We start from the raw sequence: 20,147 nt of genomic DNA on the forward strand, positions 1-20,147 counted from the left end.
AGTACAAGCTTAATCTTCGAGATTATTCACCTTTTGTCCTATTATTACTTCGTTCATTGTTTTATCCTATCCTATCAACCCCTTTAATCTTATCGCGTTTTGTAATTCGGATCACCCGGGTTATTAAAATCCATCAGGTGAATAAAACATTGGTAAAAACTTAAAATTGCTGAGGAAAAAAACTTTTGAAATTAAGTAAGATTGGAGAAAAAACTTAATCGATTGAGATTGTTCTATTAATAAGTCTATATGAAGTTTATTCAAAAAAAAAAAAAGTCTATATGAAGTAAAAATAAAATAAATAAAATACGGAGTAAAAAGTGATAATGCATAAATACTTTATCGGTTTCTCCTCCCCTTACGACATCAAGATGATGTATTCGGTATAACTTGTTGCTGACATCTTTACCCAAAAATCTCTTTAGACTCACCTTTGTAGGCAATCAGGTCAAGGGGTCAACAATATAATAATGAACATTCATCTATCAAATTCAAGTTTTCCACAATAGGTTTTGAAAAAGCTAGCACGCAAGTCTAAAGCTGTTTAAAATATGAAGTATGATATGATATGAGAAAGCTACTTTAGCGAGCACAATAAACGCATAACATTAGCTAATTAAAAATTTACAACTTTATCTTTAAGTATTACGGAGTACTACTTTTTTTTTTGTTTTTAATTAAATACTACAATCTAACCAAATTATAATATCTGCTCAACTTAATAATATCAATATCTATAATTGGGATGAGACTCAAACTTGAGGCTTTCCATTTAAAACGGTAACAATGATGTCATCCTTTTAACTATTATTACATGCATTCTAGATAATATGAGTTGTGCAATATGTTGTTGTAGATTGTGCAACAAATAATATATATATATATATATATATATATATATATATATATAAAATGATTGAATGTTTTTCCCTCCCCAAAACAAATTGACATTACAAACAAGTTTTTTTTTTTTTTTTAAAGTTGGCTTGTTTGCAAATGATCGAGTTGGCAATGGGTGCACATGTCCATTGTCCAGGGACGAGTCTGAAGTCTCAGGCAATTTATATCATGTAACAGGTCGGATTATGGATCTTGAATTGAAATGACACAGTATAAAATTTATACTGATCGAAATGATGAAGTATATAATTCATACTGATCAAAACAATGAAGTACATAATTTATACTGACACAAGGCACATACACTTATTATATATTTACTTATTTTTCAAATATTATTTAAGTACATAATTTGTGTTCATAGAACATAATTTCACAAGAGAAGACACATAAATTCATAACCCAAGACACAATTACTAATTTGTTTCAGATACATAATTCATACTTTTAAGTACAGAATTTTATAACACAAAATACAAAAACTCATAACATAAGACACATAAATGCACCAAGATCCACATTGCACTGTGAACCTTGATCTATAATATAAGGATTGGAAGTCTCATCTCACAGCTCCTGTCTCTATAGCTACAAGGATAAAAGCTCTGCTTCTAATTTAAACCTCCTCGATCTCATAAGGATTAGAAGGCTTATATATACATAATTAAGCTAGCTTGGTCGCTTATGAATAAAATCTTAATCAATTGACAACACACACAGGGAATACAGAATATGAGTTCTACATATTCATTCGATGCAGATGCCGGTGATATCCAGGAGATGAAGAACACGAAGGAATTGTTTCGGGAATTCTGTTGGGAATCGAAGAAGCTATGGTATCTCGCGGCTCCGGCCATATGCAATCTTGTTCTCCAATACTCCATCAGTGCCGTCACTCAGATCTTTGCCGGCCACGTCGGAGACATTCAACTCGCAGCTGTTGCCGTGGAAATCAATCTTATTTCTGGCTTTGCTTTCGCCATCTTGGTATGTATGTATCCCCTCATTACATGCTAATTTTTGCCATATTACTTTGAAAAATTATTTTTTTTCCTTCATAAATTTAACAAATTATTATGGTTATAGTTCTTCAATTGTGACTTAATAACTTTACTCTACAGTAGTGATTTAATTAATTTGTAATAGTAATAATAGACCTGCAATAGTAACTTAATCAATTTATAATAGTAACTTAATCAACGTGTAATAGTGATTTAATGTGTATGTAGTACTGACTTGATGGGTTTATAGGAGCAGTAAATTGATAAACATATAGTAGTATAAGTTGATGAATTTATAGTAATGTTTCGATAAAAAAGCAATTGTGACTTAATAAATTTGTACTGACTTAGTGTACCTATATATAGATTCATTAAAAAAAAAATCAAATATCACTTAAAAGATTTCAATTAATATATATATAGTCAGATCAAATTAAAATCATTTTTTTTTCGTGAGAGCTACCTTGTGCAACTCGTAATACTATATTGTACAATTGTTACTATTTGATTGTGTAATTGAAAAGCGACTATCAAAACACATTGTAGAGTATTTAAAAAAAATGTGGTGACAGTTTCATAATTAATTTGAACTTACGATTGTGCAACCTGTAATGTCTAATTGTGCAACTTGTAATGCCTAATTGTGCAACCATTACTACTAAGTTGTGCAGTTCACACAGGGGCCTGGTTCTAATTATGACTTGGGTTTATGTTATTGTATAAAGCATGATTTATGATATAAATATCAATGTTTGCAAAAAAAAAAAAATGATATAAATATCAATGAAAACTTTAGCACCTAGCTTCAAGACGTAAACCACTAAGCAAGCTTCTATGGTGCCAAGGATTTTTTTTTTTTTTTTTTTTGAAGATTCTATGGTGCCAAGTTTAAGCACCTATCTTGAACTTTTTAAAGAATAATAATAAAAGTATTAAGTTTTCAAAAAAAAAATAATAAAAGTATTAAATTTTGGTAATAAAAAAGTAATAAGTAATAATTTAAAAGTACTAGTGTATTATATTAAAAGTATTAATTTTTTGTATAAAAGTAGCTATTTTAAAAGTATTAGTTTTCAAAAAAAAAAGTATTAGTTTTTGGCAGGAAAAAGTGATAAATATTAATTTAAAAGTATTAAGTTTTTTTTTTTTTTTTTGGTATAAGAGTGATATATATTATTTTAAAGTATTAGTTTTGATTTTATTTTTTTGTAAAAGCAATATTTATTATTTTAAAAATATTAATTTTTTGTATGAAAGTGATAAATATTACTTTAGTATTAATGCTTTAGTATAAAAATGATATGCATTCTCTTAACAATTATAAGCTACATCATAAAGAAAAATAATAGGAAAAAAATTTAGAGTGAAAAATTACATTTTTCTTAAAAATTATTTTCAGTGATACTAACAATCATTAAAACTACTCCGTAAAAAATTTGGGCCACCCAAAATGAAAAATTATTAAATGAATGAAGCATTATCTCAAGTGCAGCAGTCTCGCGGGCCCCTTTTCTCTGATCAATATCACATTATGCCCTACCTTCTTTTTATATAAGACGATTTCCCTCAATTATATGAAAAGAGTGATCAGTTGGTCAGCAGTCAACTTCACTGACGGTGAGGGTGAGGGTGAGTTTGAAAACTCGAAAATTTTTGAGTTTTTAGTGTGAGGGTAAGGTTTGAAAAATTAAAATCATATAAAATCAATTCTCGTCAAAAGGAAAAATTATCTTTTTTTTTTTTGGAAAATAACTGCTCTTTTTTTGAGGAGAAGTCATTTTTCAGGCCTCTTCTCTAGCTTCTTCCGAACATTCTTCCTCAACCATCTTCTCCGACGTTTTTCCTCGGTGACAATCCGGTAAACTCTAAAGACAAAATCGGCGACGGCTATCCCCTTCTACGAGAGAAGGCGACCAATTGGCTGCCTTCCGTTGGAGAAGGCTACCAGTGGTTGCCTTCTCTGATGGAAGCAACAAAACGTCACGTTCAATCTCTCGTAGAAGGCAACCGAGTCGTCGTTGATCGTCGATTTTGTCTTCGAAGTTGACTGGATAAAAGTTTAGGGTATTTGACTATTTTCTTGTTTGCTTATTTTTTGTAAAATGAACTAAAAACTAGAAATGAAAATATTTTATGGAAAATAACTCTTTTTCATAAGTCATTTTCCTAATTTCTAAACAAACCCAAGTCTTCCTTTTTCAATTTGCACTTTTTGTTTTTTTTTTTTTGTTTTTTTGGTGTTGTAAATCGTATAACTAAAATTATAAAGGTGAATGTACGTTGTGTAAGATTGTCCCACCAATAATTTACGTTCGAATTAGTAAAACCATCCAGTCCCATGCATCAATCATTGCTCAAAGTTTAGATATTAAATGCACACATCTTTTTAATAAAACCATATTGGTGTCTAGTAAGTAGTAACTCACTCTTTTCTTTTTTAATTTAAGTTCAAAACTATTTTTCTTAATTAAAATACACCCTATAGTCCTATACACCCTTCATTCTATTTGTTTATGTATTGTGCTTGATGATTAACAAGATTTGAGTTAAGCTATAAAGATAATTATAATTTATTTTTGTAATATTTAATTTGTTATTAGCATATAAATTTGGCAAAAACTTGTGTGAGACCGTCTCACCGTGAGACGGGTCGGGTCAGTCGGATCAAGATGAAAATGTAATACTTATACGCACAAAATGTCATACTTATATGTTTAAATGTAATACTAATCGGGAATAAAATATTTATCACGTATAAGGGTAAATGTAATACTTTTAAGGGAAAATACAATACTTTTACATTTCGATTTAAAAGTATTACATTTTCCCTCAAAAGTATTATATTTTAATTCCCTTATAAGTAAAGGACACTTGTCAACATTACTTATTATGAAAAATGTAATACTTTTTCTCTTATAAGTTACAAAATTGTATTCTTGATTAGTATTATATTCGAGCATATAAGTATGACATTTACATGTTGCTTCGACCCGACCCGACCCGTCTCACGAATAAAGATCCGTGAGACGGTCTCACGCAAGTGTGACCCTATAAATTTATATAATTAAAAATGAAGCTACATTAAAAGTAGAATCACACTTGTGTGAGAAAAATTAGGTCAACATAGCGACCAGTCAGGTTCTTCTAAAGTAACTGGTTGGAACACGGGCAAGAGCGAGACATATTCTTTTTCTTGATGGTATCGAACCTTGATATATGGGTTAAAGTTTAGGGTCACAGACCACTAGACTAGGAGGGAGGTTGTGAACCAATGGATGATTTCTAAGGGAAGGGAGTGATGCCTATTTGTATAGTGTAGATCGCCTTTCAGATGGTTGATAAATGTACGGCATCGATTAGCCTTCAATCTTGGTCATACATGTGTCGCCCAGTACCTGGATATCAGTGATTTTCGCACGAGTAAATAGAGTATCTTGCCTTTTAGTATACAAGAGATAGAGTAATTTGGTGATTTGGGTTGTTACGCGGGATGTCGTGGGTTTGATACCCTTAGCTAGCATGCCCCTGGGGTCATTATGAACGGTGAGCAAAGTAAATGTTTTGACTAAATGAAAAGAATCATCATCTAATATGAAGCACTAGTTATTACATTTAATTGTATTATATTCCTCATCTCAAAAAAATTTACACAAAATCTTCAAATATATATAATCCACTATTTATCCAACTTTTTGGCAGTATGGAATGGGAAGTGGACTACAAACACTTTGTGGACAAGCATTTGGAGCAAAAAGACTAGAAATGCTTGGCATTTACATGCAAAGATCATGGGTTATTCTCATAGCCACAGGCATACCCTTGACAATATTATACATATTCTCCACCCCAATCCTCAAACTTCTTCACCAAAATCCACGAATTTCGAAAGCCGCCGGGACGTTCGCCTTGTGGATGATTCCCCAACTCTTCGCATACATAATTTGTTTTCCTACCCAGAAGTTCTTAACAGCACAGAGCAAGATATATGTGTTGGCTACTATTTCAGCCGTGGCTCTGGTTGGGCATGTCTTGTTTAGTTGGCTTTTTATGCTCAAGTTGCGGTGGGGGCTGCCGGGTGGAGCGGCGGTGCTGAATGCCACATGGTGGTTCATAACGGTGGTGCAGCTCGTTTACGTTTTCTCCGGAGCTTGTAGAAACACTTGGAATGGATTCTCTTGGAAGGCCTTTGGGAATCTTAAGGGATATCTTCGCCTATCTCTTGCATCCGGAGTAATGCTTTGGTAAGATTTAGTATCAATTCTTGTTTGGGAAAAGGGTACTCTAAACTTTATTCAAAATCAGTTAGACTGTTCAAAATCAATTAGACCCTAAAATTTTCAAAAGGTGTCATTAGATCAGCCTATCAAAATGTTATTTTGGTTTTGAAATTCAAAAATCAGATATTGACTTGTAAAAACAGGCCATTAGGGTTCCGACTACCCTCAAACTAACTCTGATGAGATTCCGATGACAAATACTGGTGACCGACGGCTATTGTGTGGTTTCCTTTGAAGAAAGTGACCAATGCTGGGTAGTCTTTTTCAACTCTAGTAGAAGACAACCATTTTGGTAGCCATCTCAAGACAAAGGCGACCATTTTGTTCACCTTCTACTCCAGAAGAAGGTGACGATACTTGGTTGCCTTCCCAGGAAGAAGGCAACCATTTTGATCACCTCCCCCGAAGTTGGTCAGAAGGTCGTCGGAATCCTATTAACATGCGATTAAGATCACTATCTAATATATGTAAAAATGAAAAAAAATATTTTAATATTTTATAATATTACTGACGCAGTTACAATGTAGTATCTGTTCATAATAACTTTTTCAACCTACTAAAGCACAAAGAGTTAATATTGTCTCCTGTGAGACTTAAATCACAACTTCACATATTAATTAATTAATTAATTTATATTAAATTAAATTTACTCTTTTAAATCTGTAAATTTTTGTCAATTTTGAGATAGAAGGAGAATTAACCATTAATTACTATGATTTTTACATAGTCTTAAATGTTTCCCCTAATTACTATATTTTGGAGATTCGTGAAGCTTAGAAATGTGGTATTATGTGGCGCTTATTCTTATTGCTGGATACACTAAGAACGCCGAAATTTCAGTGGATGCAGCGTCTATATGGTGAGCTATTTTATTTTCGTTTTAGAAACCCATGATTCTATAAGTATTTGACAAATAGCTATAATACAAATGTGTGTAACAGTGTAAGATTATGTTAGTGATATTAGCCCGTGAAATTGATTTGAAAAATGGATTTGAGGAACAAAAATTGGTTAAGTTTTTAAAAAGTATAAATATGTGTAAGATTCTCTTAGAGATCTTAGCTTATGAAACTGAATAGAAAAATAAAACTCCGTATATGAATTTAGGGAATAAGACTGGGTTTAGTTTTAAAAAGTACGGAGTATTTACATTCCAACTTAAAAGTGATATATTTTAGTTAAAAGTTAATAGTTGGAGTATTACATAACATATTTAGAGTAAATAATTTTATCATTTTTCGACTAAATGATAATAATTTTGAATCAACAACTCTGACACATAACACATTCAGAGATCGTTTAGTAATCAACAATGTTTGAACTTCTATGCAAATTTAGAAAGTGAAACGTTATATATTATGTTTGGTTGCATTTTAACTTGGAAAAGTTTGAGTCAACTAAGAATTTACTTGCTTCTTGAAGTGTAAGAGAGTTATTCGATTTGAAACTAGGAATTGTTGTATTCTAATGTATAGTAGTGTTCATTCGCAGCTTAAACATTTCAGCATGGACGTTAATGGTGGGTATTGGATTCTGTGCAGCCACAAGGTATCAATAAATTAAACAATGTTATATGGACTAATAATTTATTTCTTTTAAAATATTAATTTTTTATTTTTGGGATGGGAATTAGATTCGTTCTGCGTAAATTATATCAATTATGGTTTCCATTCGCATTATGGATCATGATCAAGATTATGTACCTTCAAATGCCTAAAAGGTAAAAAATGAGTTAGAAATCGGAAGTGTTGAAAAATGAGGTGCTACTCCAACTACTATAAAAGGGGATTGATGGTTATTATTAATTAGAAAGGCATACCGACGTAGCATTCATAAACAATGCAATCTAATATTGAACTTTTTCAACGCCTAAATATTACATTTTTCATCAAGAGTATATTACATTTTTCCTTATATTTAACAAGTAATTTATATTGAATTGATAAATATAATAATTCTTAATTAAAGAAATTGAAGAAAAAAAAACTTAAAAATTGGACAATGAGCCAGGCTATGTAAAAAAATTTATTGTTTCGTTTGACTTAGCTTGAGCCTCGGATATTGATAAATGTAATAACTTTGAACTAAAGAATTGAAGTTGATTAAGAAATTTTAAAATCTTTAAGTTAAGAGTTAGGTCAAGATTTTTATTGTTTGGTTTGGCTTCACCTAGCCTGATTCATATTTTAATTCAGTATTGATAAATACAATAAAATTGAACTAAAGAAATTGATGAAGGCAAAACTTAAAATTTTTAAATTTTTGGTTGTGGCATGGGCCAAGTTGTACTAAGATTATTATTATTTACCAAGCATAATCCAAATTATGGTCCACACAGCTGTATGAACCACGGTCTAAAACAACATCATTGAATTTTATGATTCAGCATAATGTATATTATGTGTTAGAATAATGTACATTATGAATAAAATTTTGGGGTAAGATAATGCACCTTATGTATTAGAATAATATATTTTATATGTTAAAATAATGTACATATGAATTATAAAAATGCATATTGGACCGTACACAATAACTATTGCAAACATAATATGTGCAGCGTTCGGGTGTCGAACGAGCTAGGCGGTGGACATCCTAGAACAGCAAAATTTTGTGTAGTTGTGGCCACAACCACTTCCTTGTTCATCGGAATCATCCTCGGACTCATTCCAATTGCCCTTAGAAGCCGATATCCGCCATGGTTTTCGAAAAGCTCATCAGTACAGCAACTTGTATATGATCTCACACCATTGTTAGGAATCACCATTATCCTTAACAGCATTCAGCCAACACTCTCTGGTTTCTTCAAAATTCTAATCTTCATTTCTTCTCTTCTTTTATTCACCTTATAATAATCATTATTTTGAATTGGGAAAGTGCAGGGGTAGCCATTGGAGCAGGGTGGCAAAGCTATGTAGCATATGTCAACATAGTTTGCTACTACTTTGTGGGTATTCCTATTGGCCTGGTATTAGGCTTTGCCGTTAGAAAGGGTGTCAAGGTATATGTATATATATGCTTTTGCAATATGTATATTTTTTTTTTTGAGTACTATTGACTCGATTACAATGTAGTATCTGTTCATAACTACTTTCTCAACCTACATACTGAAGCACAAAGAGTCCACAGTCGCCTCCCCTTCCATGTGGGAGTGTAAATCCTGCCACTAGACCATAAAGTCTTTGGCTAAAATCTGTCCCTAGTTATCCACTTAACTAATGTTATAAGATGATGACAGCTTATTGTGAATGATTGTAGGGTATTTGGTATGGAATGTTAACAGGAACTGCAGTTCAAACCATTGTTCTTATAGTTATGGTCCTAAGAACTAACTGGAAGAAGGAGGTAAATTCTCAATTCAATATTTACCTAAGCTATAATTATTGATTTCAGAATAAGTTAATTCCATTTTTGGTCCTAGATTTATAGGTGACAATTCACTTTTAGTCATTTTTTATTAGAACATCCTCATTTGGCCTTAGTATTATTGTTGCATGACCAATTTTAGTCCACCAACAACAAAATCATTAAAATATCGTTAAATACAAAGATATTTCAATCTTTTTTATATAAAGTATGTTGAATTGCTATATTTTTATGTTTATTTTTTTGAAAACATTCATAATTGAATGTCAAAATGTCATTGTATTTAACGATATTTACACTGATTTGTTGATAAAGGACCAAAATTGGTCATACCACTATAATACTAGTACCAAAAGTAGATGTTTTAATAAAAAAGGACTAAAAGTGAATTGTCACCTATAAATGTAAGACCAAAAATAGAATTAACTCTTTCTGAATTCTCATTGGACAGCCATGAGCTCACTGAGCCTTTGATTTATGCTTAAATGCAGGCTCTGCTTGCTGGAGAAAGGATAAAGAAATGGGGAGGGGATTCATCAGATTCACAGCCAGTTCAAAGCACTTCTTAGTGTTTTATATATGTAGCCTGGCCAGTTGAATGCATATTATACTTACTATGCTGCTTTAATTAGTTAAGAATTATGTTGGTTCATTTTGCTTTATTTTGTTTCTGGTACTGGTAAATGTGTTAGTTGTTATACAGTAGAACATGGTCCACACAACGCTTATATAGTAGATCATGGTCCACACAACGCTGTGTGGAGCATGGTCGTCAAATGAAACAATAATAGAATTAAAATTATACTTTAATTTAATGTTGTTATAATGATACTAGTGTGTAGAAAATCAAACTAAAATTCAAAGCCCATACAATAAAATATATTGTCAAATGAACCTGAAGTGTAATTAAAATAATACTTCAACATTACTATAATTAAACTAGTATGTATGAAAAATGAAACTACAAAATAAAGCTTATAAAATAATGTATTTTGTCAAATGAAACTAGTGTGTAGAAAATGAAATTTAAAAACTAGTGTATAGGGCACACTCAGACACTAATAACGGTCATGTTTGGTAGATAGGAGATCCACCAAAATTTTGACGAATCCGCTATTTTGGCATTTGGTAACTCAACGGTTTGAAATAGAAATTTGTTCCGAACTACTGCTTTTACCCGCGTTTGGGATTTTGACGTTTTAAGGAATAATAAATCCTTCCCCAAAACACCATCCATTTTAATTAAAAAAAAATTAATTGTGTTAATAAGAAGCCTTAGTCTTCTTTAATAAAGAAGCCTCAGGATTCTCTTCTCTTGCCCATCCGAGGTGGGATGGGCAAGAGGAGAAACTGAAGGGACGTCGATAATTCTCAACGCCCCTTCTTTTAGTTCTTTGTTTAATTTCCGATGTGGATGATCCCACATCCCAATAATAATAAATAAATAAATAAATAAATTTGATTCATCCGCGAGTTTCCTATCAAGATGACAAGGGTATTATTAAGGGGAAGGGAGAAATTATTTAAAAATGTCAACTCACTGTCCATGTAAGCAAGTAACATGATAAAATAGATGGTAACCTGCTATCAGGTGAAATTGCATACATTTGGAGTGTTCAATGGCCTAATTGCACTTTTTTTGGTTCAGTGACATAATTGCACTTTCAGGTTACGTTCAATGGCCAATTTGAACCTTATTCCAAAAATATTATACTTTCATTAAAAATTATTAGTCAAGATGGAATCATATAAAATCAACAGTTACTAAGACATCAAATCCAAGTTGTCAACAACAACAATGATATATAACACTTTGTGAAAAAGCTTGCAATGCAAAAGCACTTTAGATGATATGATTCAAAATGGAAATATGAATTAGCAAGCACAATAACAGCAAATCTATTTAACTAATTAATTTGTCTGATCCGTTGCCTTTTGGCAAATTATGTTGTAGACCGGTTCGATGTGCAAGGTGGACACAAATCTATGTTCACAATTTTAAAACTATTCACAATTTTGTTATATAAATTCAAAAATTGTGTTATATTATTGAATATAGAGTTATGAAATTGTGAACATAGAATTATTAAATTGTGGAGTTCAAAAATTATGAATATAGAGTTCAAAAATTGTGAACATAGAATTCTAAAATTGTGAACATAGAGTACTAAAATTGTGAACATGCATGGACTTGGATCCACTTTGCAAGGTGGACCCGGGTCCATGGCATAAGTCTGACTGTATGGCTTTGATAGAACGCGAAAACCAGCGTTCTACCATCACACAAAACAATTCAAATATTTTATAGATGTCTGATTTTAACCGTAAGAGATAAAACCAGCAGAAACGAGAGTAATCATCTACAAATAAAACAAAATAACGAAAACCTGAAGCAGAAATAATGGGAGCAGGCCCCCAAATGTCTGTGTACAACAAATCCAAAACATTATTACTAGAGGTAGCTACTCTATCTAGGGGAAACCATGTGGATTTGCCAAGTTGACAGGCCGTACACACTCCCAACGAACTAGACTTATTTGAAGTGACTAGACACTTTTGTAGCACACGCTGGAGGACACGACCATGCGGGTGACCCAATCTTTGATGCCATACCACGGATGAAGCCCGGGCACTCAGGAACGTGAAGTGCGACTATGGATCCGTCAACCTGTATAAGCCGCCCGAGGTAAGTCTTTCAAGAAGAACCACCTTGGTGGTGCAATCCTTCACAGTAAAGAAAGTTTTGTGAAACTCAAAGAAGACATCGTTTTCATTAGTAAAACGATGAACAGACAAAAGGGGAACAGTTAAATTTGGCACATGTAATATATTGAACAAATTAATAAAAGATTTTTGACACGAAAGAAATAGTTGCATGGCCTACACGGGAAATACCCAAACTTGTACCATTTCCAACCTGCAGCACATCCCCGCCTGTGTATTCATCAAACTGTGTCAACATAGAAACATCGGGTGTTGCATGTGTTGAAGCCCCGGTATTCGGGTACCAGGCGTTGGATGCCGTGAGAGCAAGATCATCGCCAGAGACTGCCATGTTGGCCTACACTGGTGGCTGGCCGATGGACCGTTTGTAATAGTACACGACAATGTGACCATGTGAACGGATGATTTGGCACCGAGGAGTATCGCCGCGACCGCGCCCCTATCCGCCTCGACCACAACCTTAACGATTGCGGCCTCGTCCACCATTCGGACCTTGTCGAACGCCATAGCCATCGTCGCCATTCTGTCTTCGCCCACATCCAGCATACATTGTCGTGGGAGAACCAGCACTTACCGCGTCATTGCCCAGCGAGAACTCATCGGCGAATATGAATTCCTGAGCCTGTAAAAAATCAGAGAGTTGAGGGATGGTGACGGGTGTACCAGAGACGGTGAGGGAAGCCACTATGGCTTGGAATTTCGGTCAAAGATTCCTGAACACGTATAGATTCTGTTTGTCTAGGGATATGGGTGGCTGGCTAAGGCAAGGTTCTAGACGAGAAGCTGCGCCTGGCCAGGTATTCTGCCTGCGTGTTGTTGTCTTGGCGGAGCGACTGGATTTGGCCGAGAAGGTTGAGACAGCGGGCACAAGTAGAGGAGCCTAACGCAACTATGATGGAGACCCAAACCTCTTGGGCGATGCTGCGGCCGATGGCGAGGTACATCACTTCGTATGAAAGGGACAAGATGAGCAACGAAAGGAGCGATTGATCTTGTTGAATCCAGGCGGCGTGCGCCGGGTTCAGCGTCGTGGTAGAGGCTATCGCACTGAAGGCTGTGTTTCCGGAGGGTGCAGTGTCGATGATGATGGCCGAAGGGCATGAAAATTCGCCATCAACATAACCAAGAAGACCCTGGTTGCGGAGGAACGGGACCAGTTCGGTGCGCCAAAACAAATAGTTTCTGGTTGCGAGTTTGATAGAAACGAAATGGTGGGCTACGGAGAGGGAGTTTTTGGTGGTAACTGGAGCAGATACGGCAGCGGCAGTGACCGTACGCTTGGAGGAATTGGTCGACATTGAGTTGAGTGGAGGAAAAAGAGGGACACCTAACGCTAACTGATACCAAATGAGATAATTCAAATTGTGTATTCAATCAAATTAAAGTGTTACAATACAATCCTATAACAATAGGGGAAACCTAAAATTCTCCTATACACTAAAGTCAAAACATTCTACATCTCTACACCACACAACTCACTAACCACATATAACACAATTATTAATATTGATGCTAATATTACTCACAGCATGGATAAAATCTTTGCTTCTAATTTAAACCTCCTCGATCTCATAAGGACTAGAAGGCTTATATATACATAATTAAGCTAGCTTGCTTATGAATAAAATCTTAATCAATTGACAACACACAGGGAATACAGAATATGAGTTCTACATATTCATTCGATGCAGATGCTGGTGATATCCAGGAGATGAAAAACGCGAAGATATTGTTTCGGGAATTCTGTTCCGAATCGAAGAAGCTATGGTATCTCGCCGCTCCGGCCATATGCAATCTTGTTTCCCAACACTCCATCAATGCCGTCACTCAGATCTTTGCCGGCCATGTCGGAGACATTCAACTCGCAGGCTGTTGCCGTGCAAATCAGTCTTATTTCTGGCTTTGCTTTCTCCATCTTGGTATGTATCCCATCATTATACAAATCATTTTTCAACTGGTTATTGGAATGGAATAACTGTAATATATGGTGTTTTGAATTTTTGAAATTTGATATTTATTGAGCTGAGCCTAGTTCAACAACATGATAATACCAACATCCTTGATTGGGATGGGGCTCGAACCTGAGACCTTCCGTTTGGAATGGTAACAGTGATGCTATCATACCACAAGGTACTTGGCATTTTTATCAAATTTAATTAACTGTAAGTACAAGCCAAGTAATTAAATTAAGGAGTGTATTCAATCATGACTTACGGTTCATATTAGTTAACAAAAAAATTATTTTTTTATAAATTTAACAAATTATTATGATTATAGTTCTGCAATTGTGACTTAAGGGTGTATATTCAATCACGACTTTCATAAACTTTTAAAATACTTTTATCAACTTTAAAAGTTTGGTGGTATTTAATTTAGACTTTTAAAGAGGTATCCAATCCAAACTTTAAAAGTATACAGGCCAGGTATTCGATTCAGACATTTATTGAATATTTAAAAGTCTACTGGTATTAAAAAAGTTACTAACTTTCATAGACTCTGTTAGAATAGGATTTCTGTAAATTTTTTCTTCATTAATATAAAGAGATGAAATCCAACCCTCCAACCCCAAACTTTTCAACATTCTCTACAGACTTTTCTTCCTCTATCTAAACTAGGCAAATTTTTCATCAATTTTACGGTACGTTTCAAATCTTTCATAAATACTCATTATTTTACTTAAAATTTTATTATTTTTTATTTAATTAATATGTTTATAATTTTATATTATTGTATGTTTATTATATATATATATATATATATATATATATATATATATATATATATATATATATATATATATATATATATATATATATATATATATGAAAATTTAATTTACGTTTTAAATAAAGAATTTAGAGAGAAGTTAAGAATTATTTAACATATTTTAATTATGACTTGGGTTTATGTTATTATATAAACGATGATTTATGATATAAATATCAATAATGAAAGCTTTAGCACCTAGCTTCATGACGTAAACCACTAAGCAAGCTTAAGTATGTTGATTAGTTAATTGGAATCTATGGTGCATGCCACGTTTAAGCACCTATCTTGAACTTTTTAAAGCATAATAATAAAAGTATTAAATTTTGGTAATAAAAAAGTAATAATTAATAATTTAGGGTGTGTTGGTTTCGCACATGAAAATCGGAATCGGCATGGATATCAAATACTTGGTAAGGATAATGGATTTTGACGAAAGTATTTTGCATGTTTGGTAATAGGGTGGAATGAGAATGATTATTAATAATTGGGAGAAAAGAGAAAGGAAAATGAAACCCTTATTTAATAAGGGAATGAGTTTTTAAATTAATGGGATGTTCCAAACTCATAGTAGTATTCTTAAATGCAGGCTCTGCTCGCTGGAGAAAGGATAAAGAAATGGGGAGGGGATTCATCAGATTCACATCCAGTTCAAAGCACTTCTTAGCTAGCCAGTGTTTTATGTAGCCTGGCCAATTGAATGCATATATATTATGTTGTCTGTACTTACTATGTGCTGCTTTAATTAGTTAAGAATTATATATGCTGCAGGTTCATTTTGCTTTGTTTCTGGTACTGGTAAATGTGTAAGGCATGTTAGAGTATACAGTATATAAATATAAATCTACAATTCAATTATCTGTTGAAATTTTTAGTTGAGATGAAGCACATGTTTCAATTTGGTATCATAGTCGATCAACCTCATATATATATATAAAGGATCATGTGAAATAATTGCCTTAGGTGAGAAATATGATGAAATTATATCCGTAGATTGAGTCCAGATCAAGGGTCCAGATTAGAGATTTTTTAAAAACAACGCGGTGACATTATTGTAATTTTGTGTAAGTTAATTATTTTTGCCTTCCCGTGCACATTGGTATGCCATACAATGCATATTGTTCCTCTGACCAGTGCACATTGTTCCTTCTTTCAGAGCGTATTGTTCCGACCATTGCACATTGTTCCTTCTTTCAGAGCGTATTAGTGTGCCTTACAGTGCACATTGTTGTGCCTTACAATGCACATTGTTTTGCATTCCAGAGCATTTTTTTTTAAATTGTAGATGACAACATTTTTTTAAATGATCAATTAATCTTGATCACTAGTCACTAATTTGAATTGAATATTGTTTGTTTGTTTATTGTTTATGATCGTTTATGATTTGTGTGGAAGATCATATATTAAATTTAATTTTTCAATAATTGTTTCACATCTTTGTGACTCCAGTGCACATTTTTTTTTACCTTCCAGTGCACATTTTTATGCCTTCCAAAGTACATTGTTGTGGATCGCATGTGGCGATTTTTTTTTTAAAAATGAGTTTATCAATGGTTGAAATGCAACCACATGTTTCACTTGCGATTTCTTTTTCACTTGAAACTATCCCTATATATATAGTCATGATCAGGTGCGGCCGTACTCTCCCGTGCGGCCGTGCGGTTCACACCACTCAATGTTAAGAAACACACCACACAAATATGCACTATGGTGTTTTTCTTAACATTGTGGTGCGTTTCATTGTGTTTCATTGTGGTGTGTTTCTTAACATTGAGTGGTGTATTTCGTAACATTGAGTGGTGTGTGACCGCACAGGAGAGCACAGCCGCACCTGAAATTATTTCTATATATATATATGAGGACTTGCCCACAAGAGGTATGGGACAGCCCGACACAGGACTGACTGAGCTATTTCTAGGCCAGTCCTAATTCGTGTTAGCCTAGGCCTGGGATTGGCCCAGGCTCGAACTATGGCCAACTGGTAAGTTTACATAAGCTTTCTAAATCTTACTCATCTTATACTCCCTATGACATGACATGTCTTGATTGCTTTATTTAGTAGGGGTCATAATGTTTATCCATTAATTTTTTTCTTCCTCCAAGTAAATTTAAATACAAGTGAGATTAAAAATTAGACGAATGATTTTGGGAGTACATGAAGTATTTTTTATGACGAAAAGAGTACAAATCAATCATAAACACAAATTTCGAGAACATAAATTAATTTCATTTTTAGTCCTAGTTTTATAGGTGACAATTCATTTTTAGTCCTTTTTTATTATAACATCCTCATTTAGTCTTAGGGTGTGTTTGGTTGGGGGGTTTAGGCATAAGGTATGGGTATCAAAGTGATTGTTAGTGTTTGGTTGATAGGTTTTGTGAATGCTACTATGGGTTTGGAATACCCCATTAATGGCAAAACCCATACCCTTATTAAATAAGGGTTTCATCTCCCTTCATCATTTCTTCCCCAACTATTAATAATCATTCCCATTCCACCCAACTACCAAACATGCTAAATACTTTCACCAAACCCCATTACCCTTACCAAGTATTTGATGTCCATTCCGATTCCAATTCCCATGTGTGAACCAAACGCACCTTTAGTATTATTGTGGTATGACCATTTGTAGTCCTATATCAACAAAATCGTTGAAATATCGATAAATACAAAGACATTTTAATTTTTTTATACAAAGTATGTTTATTTTTTAAAACATCAATAATTAAAGAACGAAACGTTCTTGAATTTAAGGATATTTAAACTATTTATTAATAAAGAACCAAAAATGATTATGTCACAATAATATTAAGGATCAAAATTGAAATTAACTCTTTGTCCTGTATTATGAGATTGACCCACAAAATTAGGCGAGAGCCGTCCCGTCCGTGCTATTGCTAGTCTAGCCGCCTCAAACTATGGGATAAGGATTAGGACTTGCGAGGAATATATAGCCTTACTTTTGAAGATACCCATTAAATGATCAATTAACAAAACACCCAAATATCGAGAATATGAGTTCTGCATATTCATTTGATGCCGATGCAGGTGATATCCAACAGATGAGTGTGTAAAAGAAAAAGTAGAAAGTTTTTCCAAAATCAAAAGAGCGATTCGGTTTTTTGATTTGGTATCAGAGTCGATCAACCCCATATCAAAGGTTATAGTATATAAACATAAATCTTCAATCCAACATTGATAATGTTTTCTTGATTTTTAGTACTTAACTAAAACCGTGTATTATATATATTGCTCAAAACCCAATCAACTAACCGCCATTTTACCAAATATGGCCATTGTTTTTCCTTAAATTTAATAATAAGTTTTTTTTTATGAAGTAAAAACTTTCACAATGTATATCATGATTTTATGAGAGAAAAACAAAGAAAATACAGTAATTAAGAATTGATTTACATTTTACCCTAAAAAAAAATTGATTTACATTTCTTAAGTTAGTCAAAGCATATTACATCAACAAAGAATATAAATAAAATTATTTCAAAAAATATATATAAATAAAATAAGAAGTGATAGTATATGTATTATCACAATTGTAGGTATCCCATCCATCGTTATACCATGCACCCGGGGTTCACACTATATTATGAACCTGGTTCATGTGTTTTGTGCTATAAAATTTTGTACCTTATGATTATGAATTATACACCTAGAACAAATTAGTAATTGTGTCTTATATTATGAATTTTTGTGTCTTAGTTTGTGTTGTAAAATTTTGTACCCATGAACAAAAATTATGTACCTAAATCAGATTTAAAAAATAAGTAAATATATAACATGTGTATATGTTTTGTGTTATGATTTTTTGTCTTACGAGTATGAATTTTGTACCTTGTCTTTTCGATCCAGTTGAGTCCATAATGCTATGCTATCTATGTGTCTTGTATTGTGATTTTTTATGTTTTGTGTTATGAAATTTTATACCTTACAAATATGAATTTTGTACCCTGTTATTTCAATTCATGGTCCATAATACTATATGGACCTTGGTCCCTCGGTGTTGATGTCTTGAGCCAAAAATCTATTTAATTAGGCTTGCCTTTGTTGGCAGTCAGGTCAAGGGTCCAACAATAACTAATATTGTTAAAAATAAAATACGATTTTAATACTAATGTAATACTCGTTGACTAATAGAAAAATATTATATTTTTATTAAAAGTATTACTTATCACATGTGAGACAATTTCAATTCATACAAGATCAATTGTATTAAAACACAAAAAACGCGTGTGGTAATCTTCATACAAGATGGAACTCAAATATATAATAATTTTTATATACAATGTAATTTTTTTATGAGTTAATAAGTGTTTAGTATTACATTTCTCCTAAAAAAAATATTACTTGTTCTTTAAAAAATTTAATAAAAAAATACAACCCTTTTAATTAAAATATAATAATTATTAACTATTAAAAAATATTATACTTTCATTAAAAAATATTAGTCAAGATGGAATCATATAAAATCAACAGTTACTAAGATATCAAATCCAAGTTGTCAACAACAACAAAGGTATATAACACTCGTGAAAAGCTTGAATTGCAATGCAAAAGCACTTTAGATGATATGGAAATATGAATTAGCAAGCACAATAACAGCAAATCTATTTAGCTAATTAATTCGTCTGATCCGTTGCCTTCTGGCAAATTATGCTGTGGACCAGTCCGCTTGTAAGGTGGACCCAGGTCGATGCGAGCAATTTTATTTTTTTTTGAAAACAAAATGATGCATTTCATTAAATCAAACGGATGCTCACAATTTAAAAATTCTAAGTTCACAATTTTATAACTTTATATCTACAATTATATATGTACATCAATTAACAAATTATTTACCTGTAAATAAATTGAAGGTACATAATATGTTAAGTGTAGGTATGTATATAATATGTTAACTACAATAGGCATATAGTCTCTTATACATTTTATAATATTTAATTATTTATAAGTTGATGAATGGCTGAGATGCAACCACACGTTTCATATGCAGTTTCTTTTCAACTTGAACCCATCCCCCCCCCCCCCATACACACACGGACTTGCCCACAAGAGGTATGGGACCAGCCCGGCACAAGACTAACTAAGCTGGGCCAG

At 32.9% G+C, this 20,147-nt stretch overlaps 2 protein-coding genes across 3 annotated transcripts; both read left to right on the top strand.

Annotated features, from left to right (window-relative positions):
* The first annotated feature begins 1,497 nt into the window (after positions 1-1,497).
* LOC116005257 (protein DETOXIFICATION 32-like) lies at positions 1,498-10,354 on the top strand. Of its 2 annotated transcripts, XM_031245516.1 has the most exons (8): positions 1,498-1,887; positions 5,601-6,142; positions 6,951-7,037; positions 7,670-7,726; positions 8,739-8,977; positions 9,061-9,179; positions 9,437-9,523; positions 10,036-10,354. In XM_031245516.1, the coding sequence occupies exons 1-8, from the start codon at positions 1,633-1,635 to the stop codon at positions 10,111-10,113; spliced, it is 1,464 nt and encodes a 487-aa protein (XP_031101376.1). In that variant the 5' UTR covers positions 1,498-1,632; the 3' UTR covers positions 10,114-10,354. The 2 variants fall into 2 exon arrangements, with proteins under 2 accessions (XP_031101376.1, XP_031101377.1); XM_031245517.1 differs by lacking the exon at positions 6,951-7,037.
* A 3,485-nt stretch (positions 10,355-13,839) lies between these two features.
* LOC116005258 (protein DETOXIFICATION 31-like) lies at positions 13,840-15,902 on the top strand. The gene is made up of 2 exons (XM_031245519.1): positions 13,840-14,187; positions 15,624-15,902. Exons 1-2 carry the CDS (start codon positions 13,932-13,934, stop codon positions 15,719-15,721), a joined length of 354 nt encoding a protein of 117 aa, XP_031101379.1. The 5' UTR covers positions 13,840-13,931; the 3' UTR covers positions 15,722-15,902.
* Positions 15,903-20,147: the final 4,245 nt, after the last annotated feature.

Source organism: Ipomoea triloba, chromosome 14 (assembly GCF_003576645.1).
Source record: "Ipomoea triloba cultivar NCNSP0323 chromosome 14, ASM357664v1".
Taxonomy (NCBI): Eukaryota; Viridiplantae; Streptophyta; class Magnoliopsida; order Solanales; family Convolvulaceae; genus Ipomoea; species Ipomoea triloba.

Bases quoted from the DNA above. Each gene is read 5' to 3' on its own strand.
- LOC116005257 (XM_031245516.1), top strand. From the start codon at position 1,633: ATGAGTTCTACATATTCATTCGATGCAGATGCCGGTGATATCCAGGAG. The intron at 7,038-7,669 runs GTGAGCTATTTT...GTTCATTCGCAG, and splicing joins GTGGATGCAGCGTCTATATG to CTTAAACATTTCAGCATGGA. The intron at 8,978-9,060 runs GTTTCTTCAAAA...GGGAAAGTGCAG, and splicing joins CATTCAGCCAACACTCTCTG to GGGTAGCCATTGGAGCAGGG.
- LOC116005258 (XM_031245519.1), top strand. From the start codon at position 13,932: ATGAGTTCTACATATTCATTCGATGCAGATGCTGGTGATATCCAGGAG. The intron at 14,188-15,623 runs GTATGTATCCCA...TCTTAAATGCAG, and splicing joins GCTTTGCTTTCTCCATCTTG to GCTCTGCTCGCTGGAGAAAG.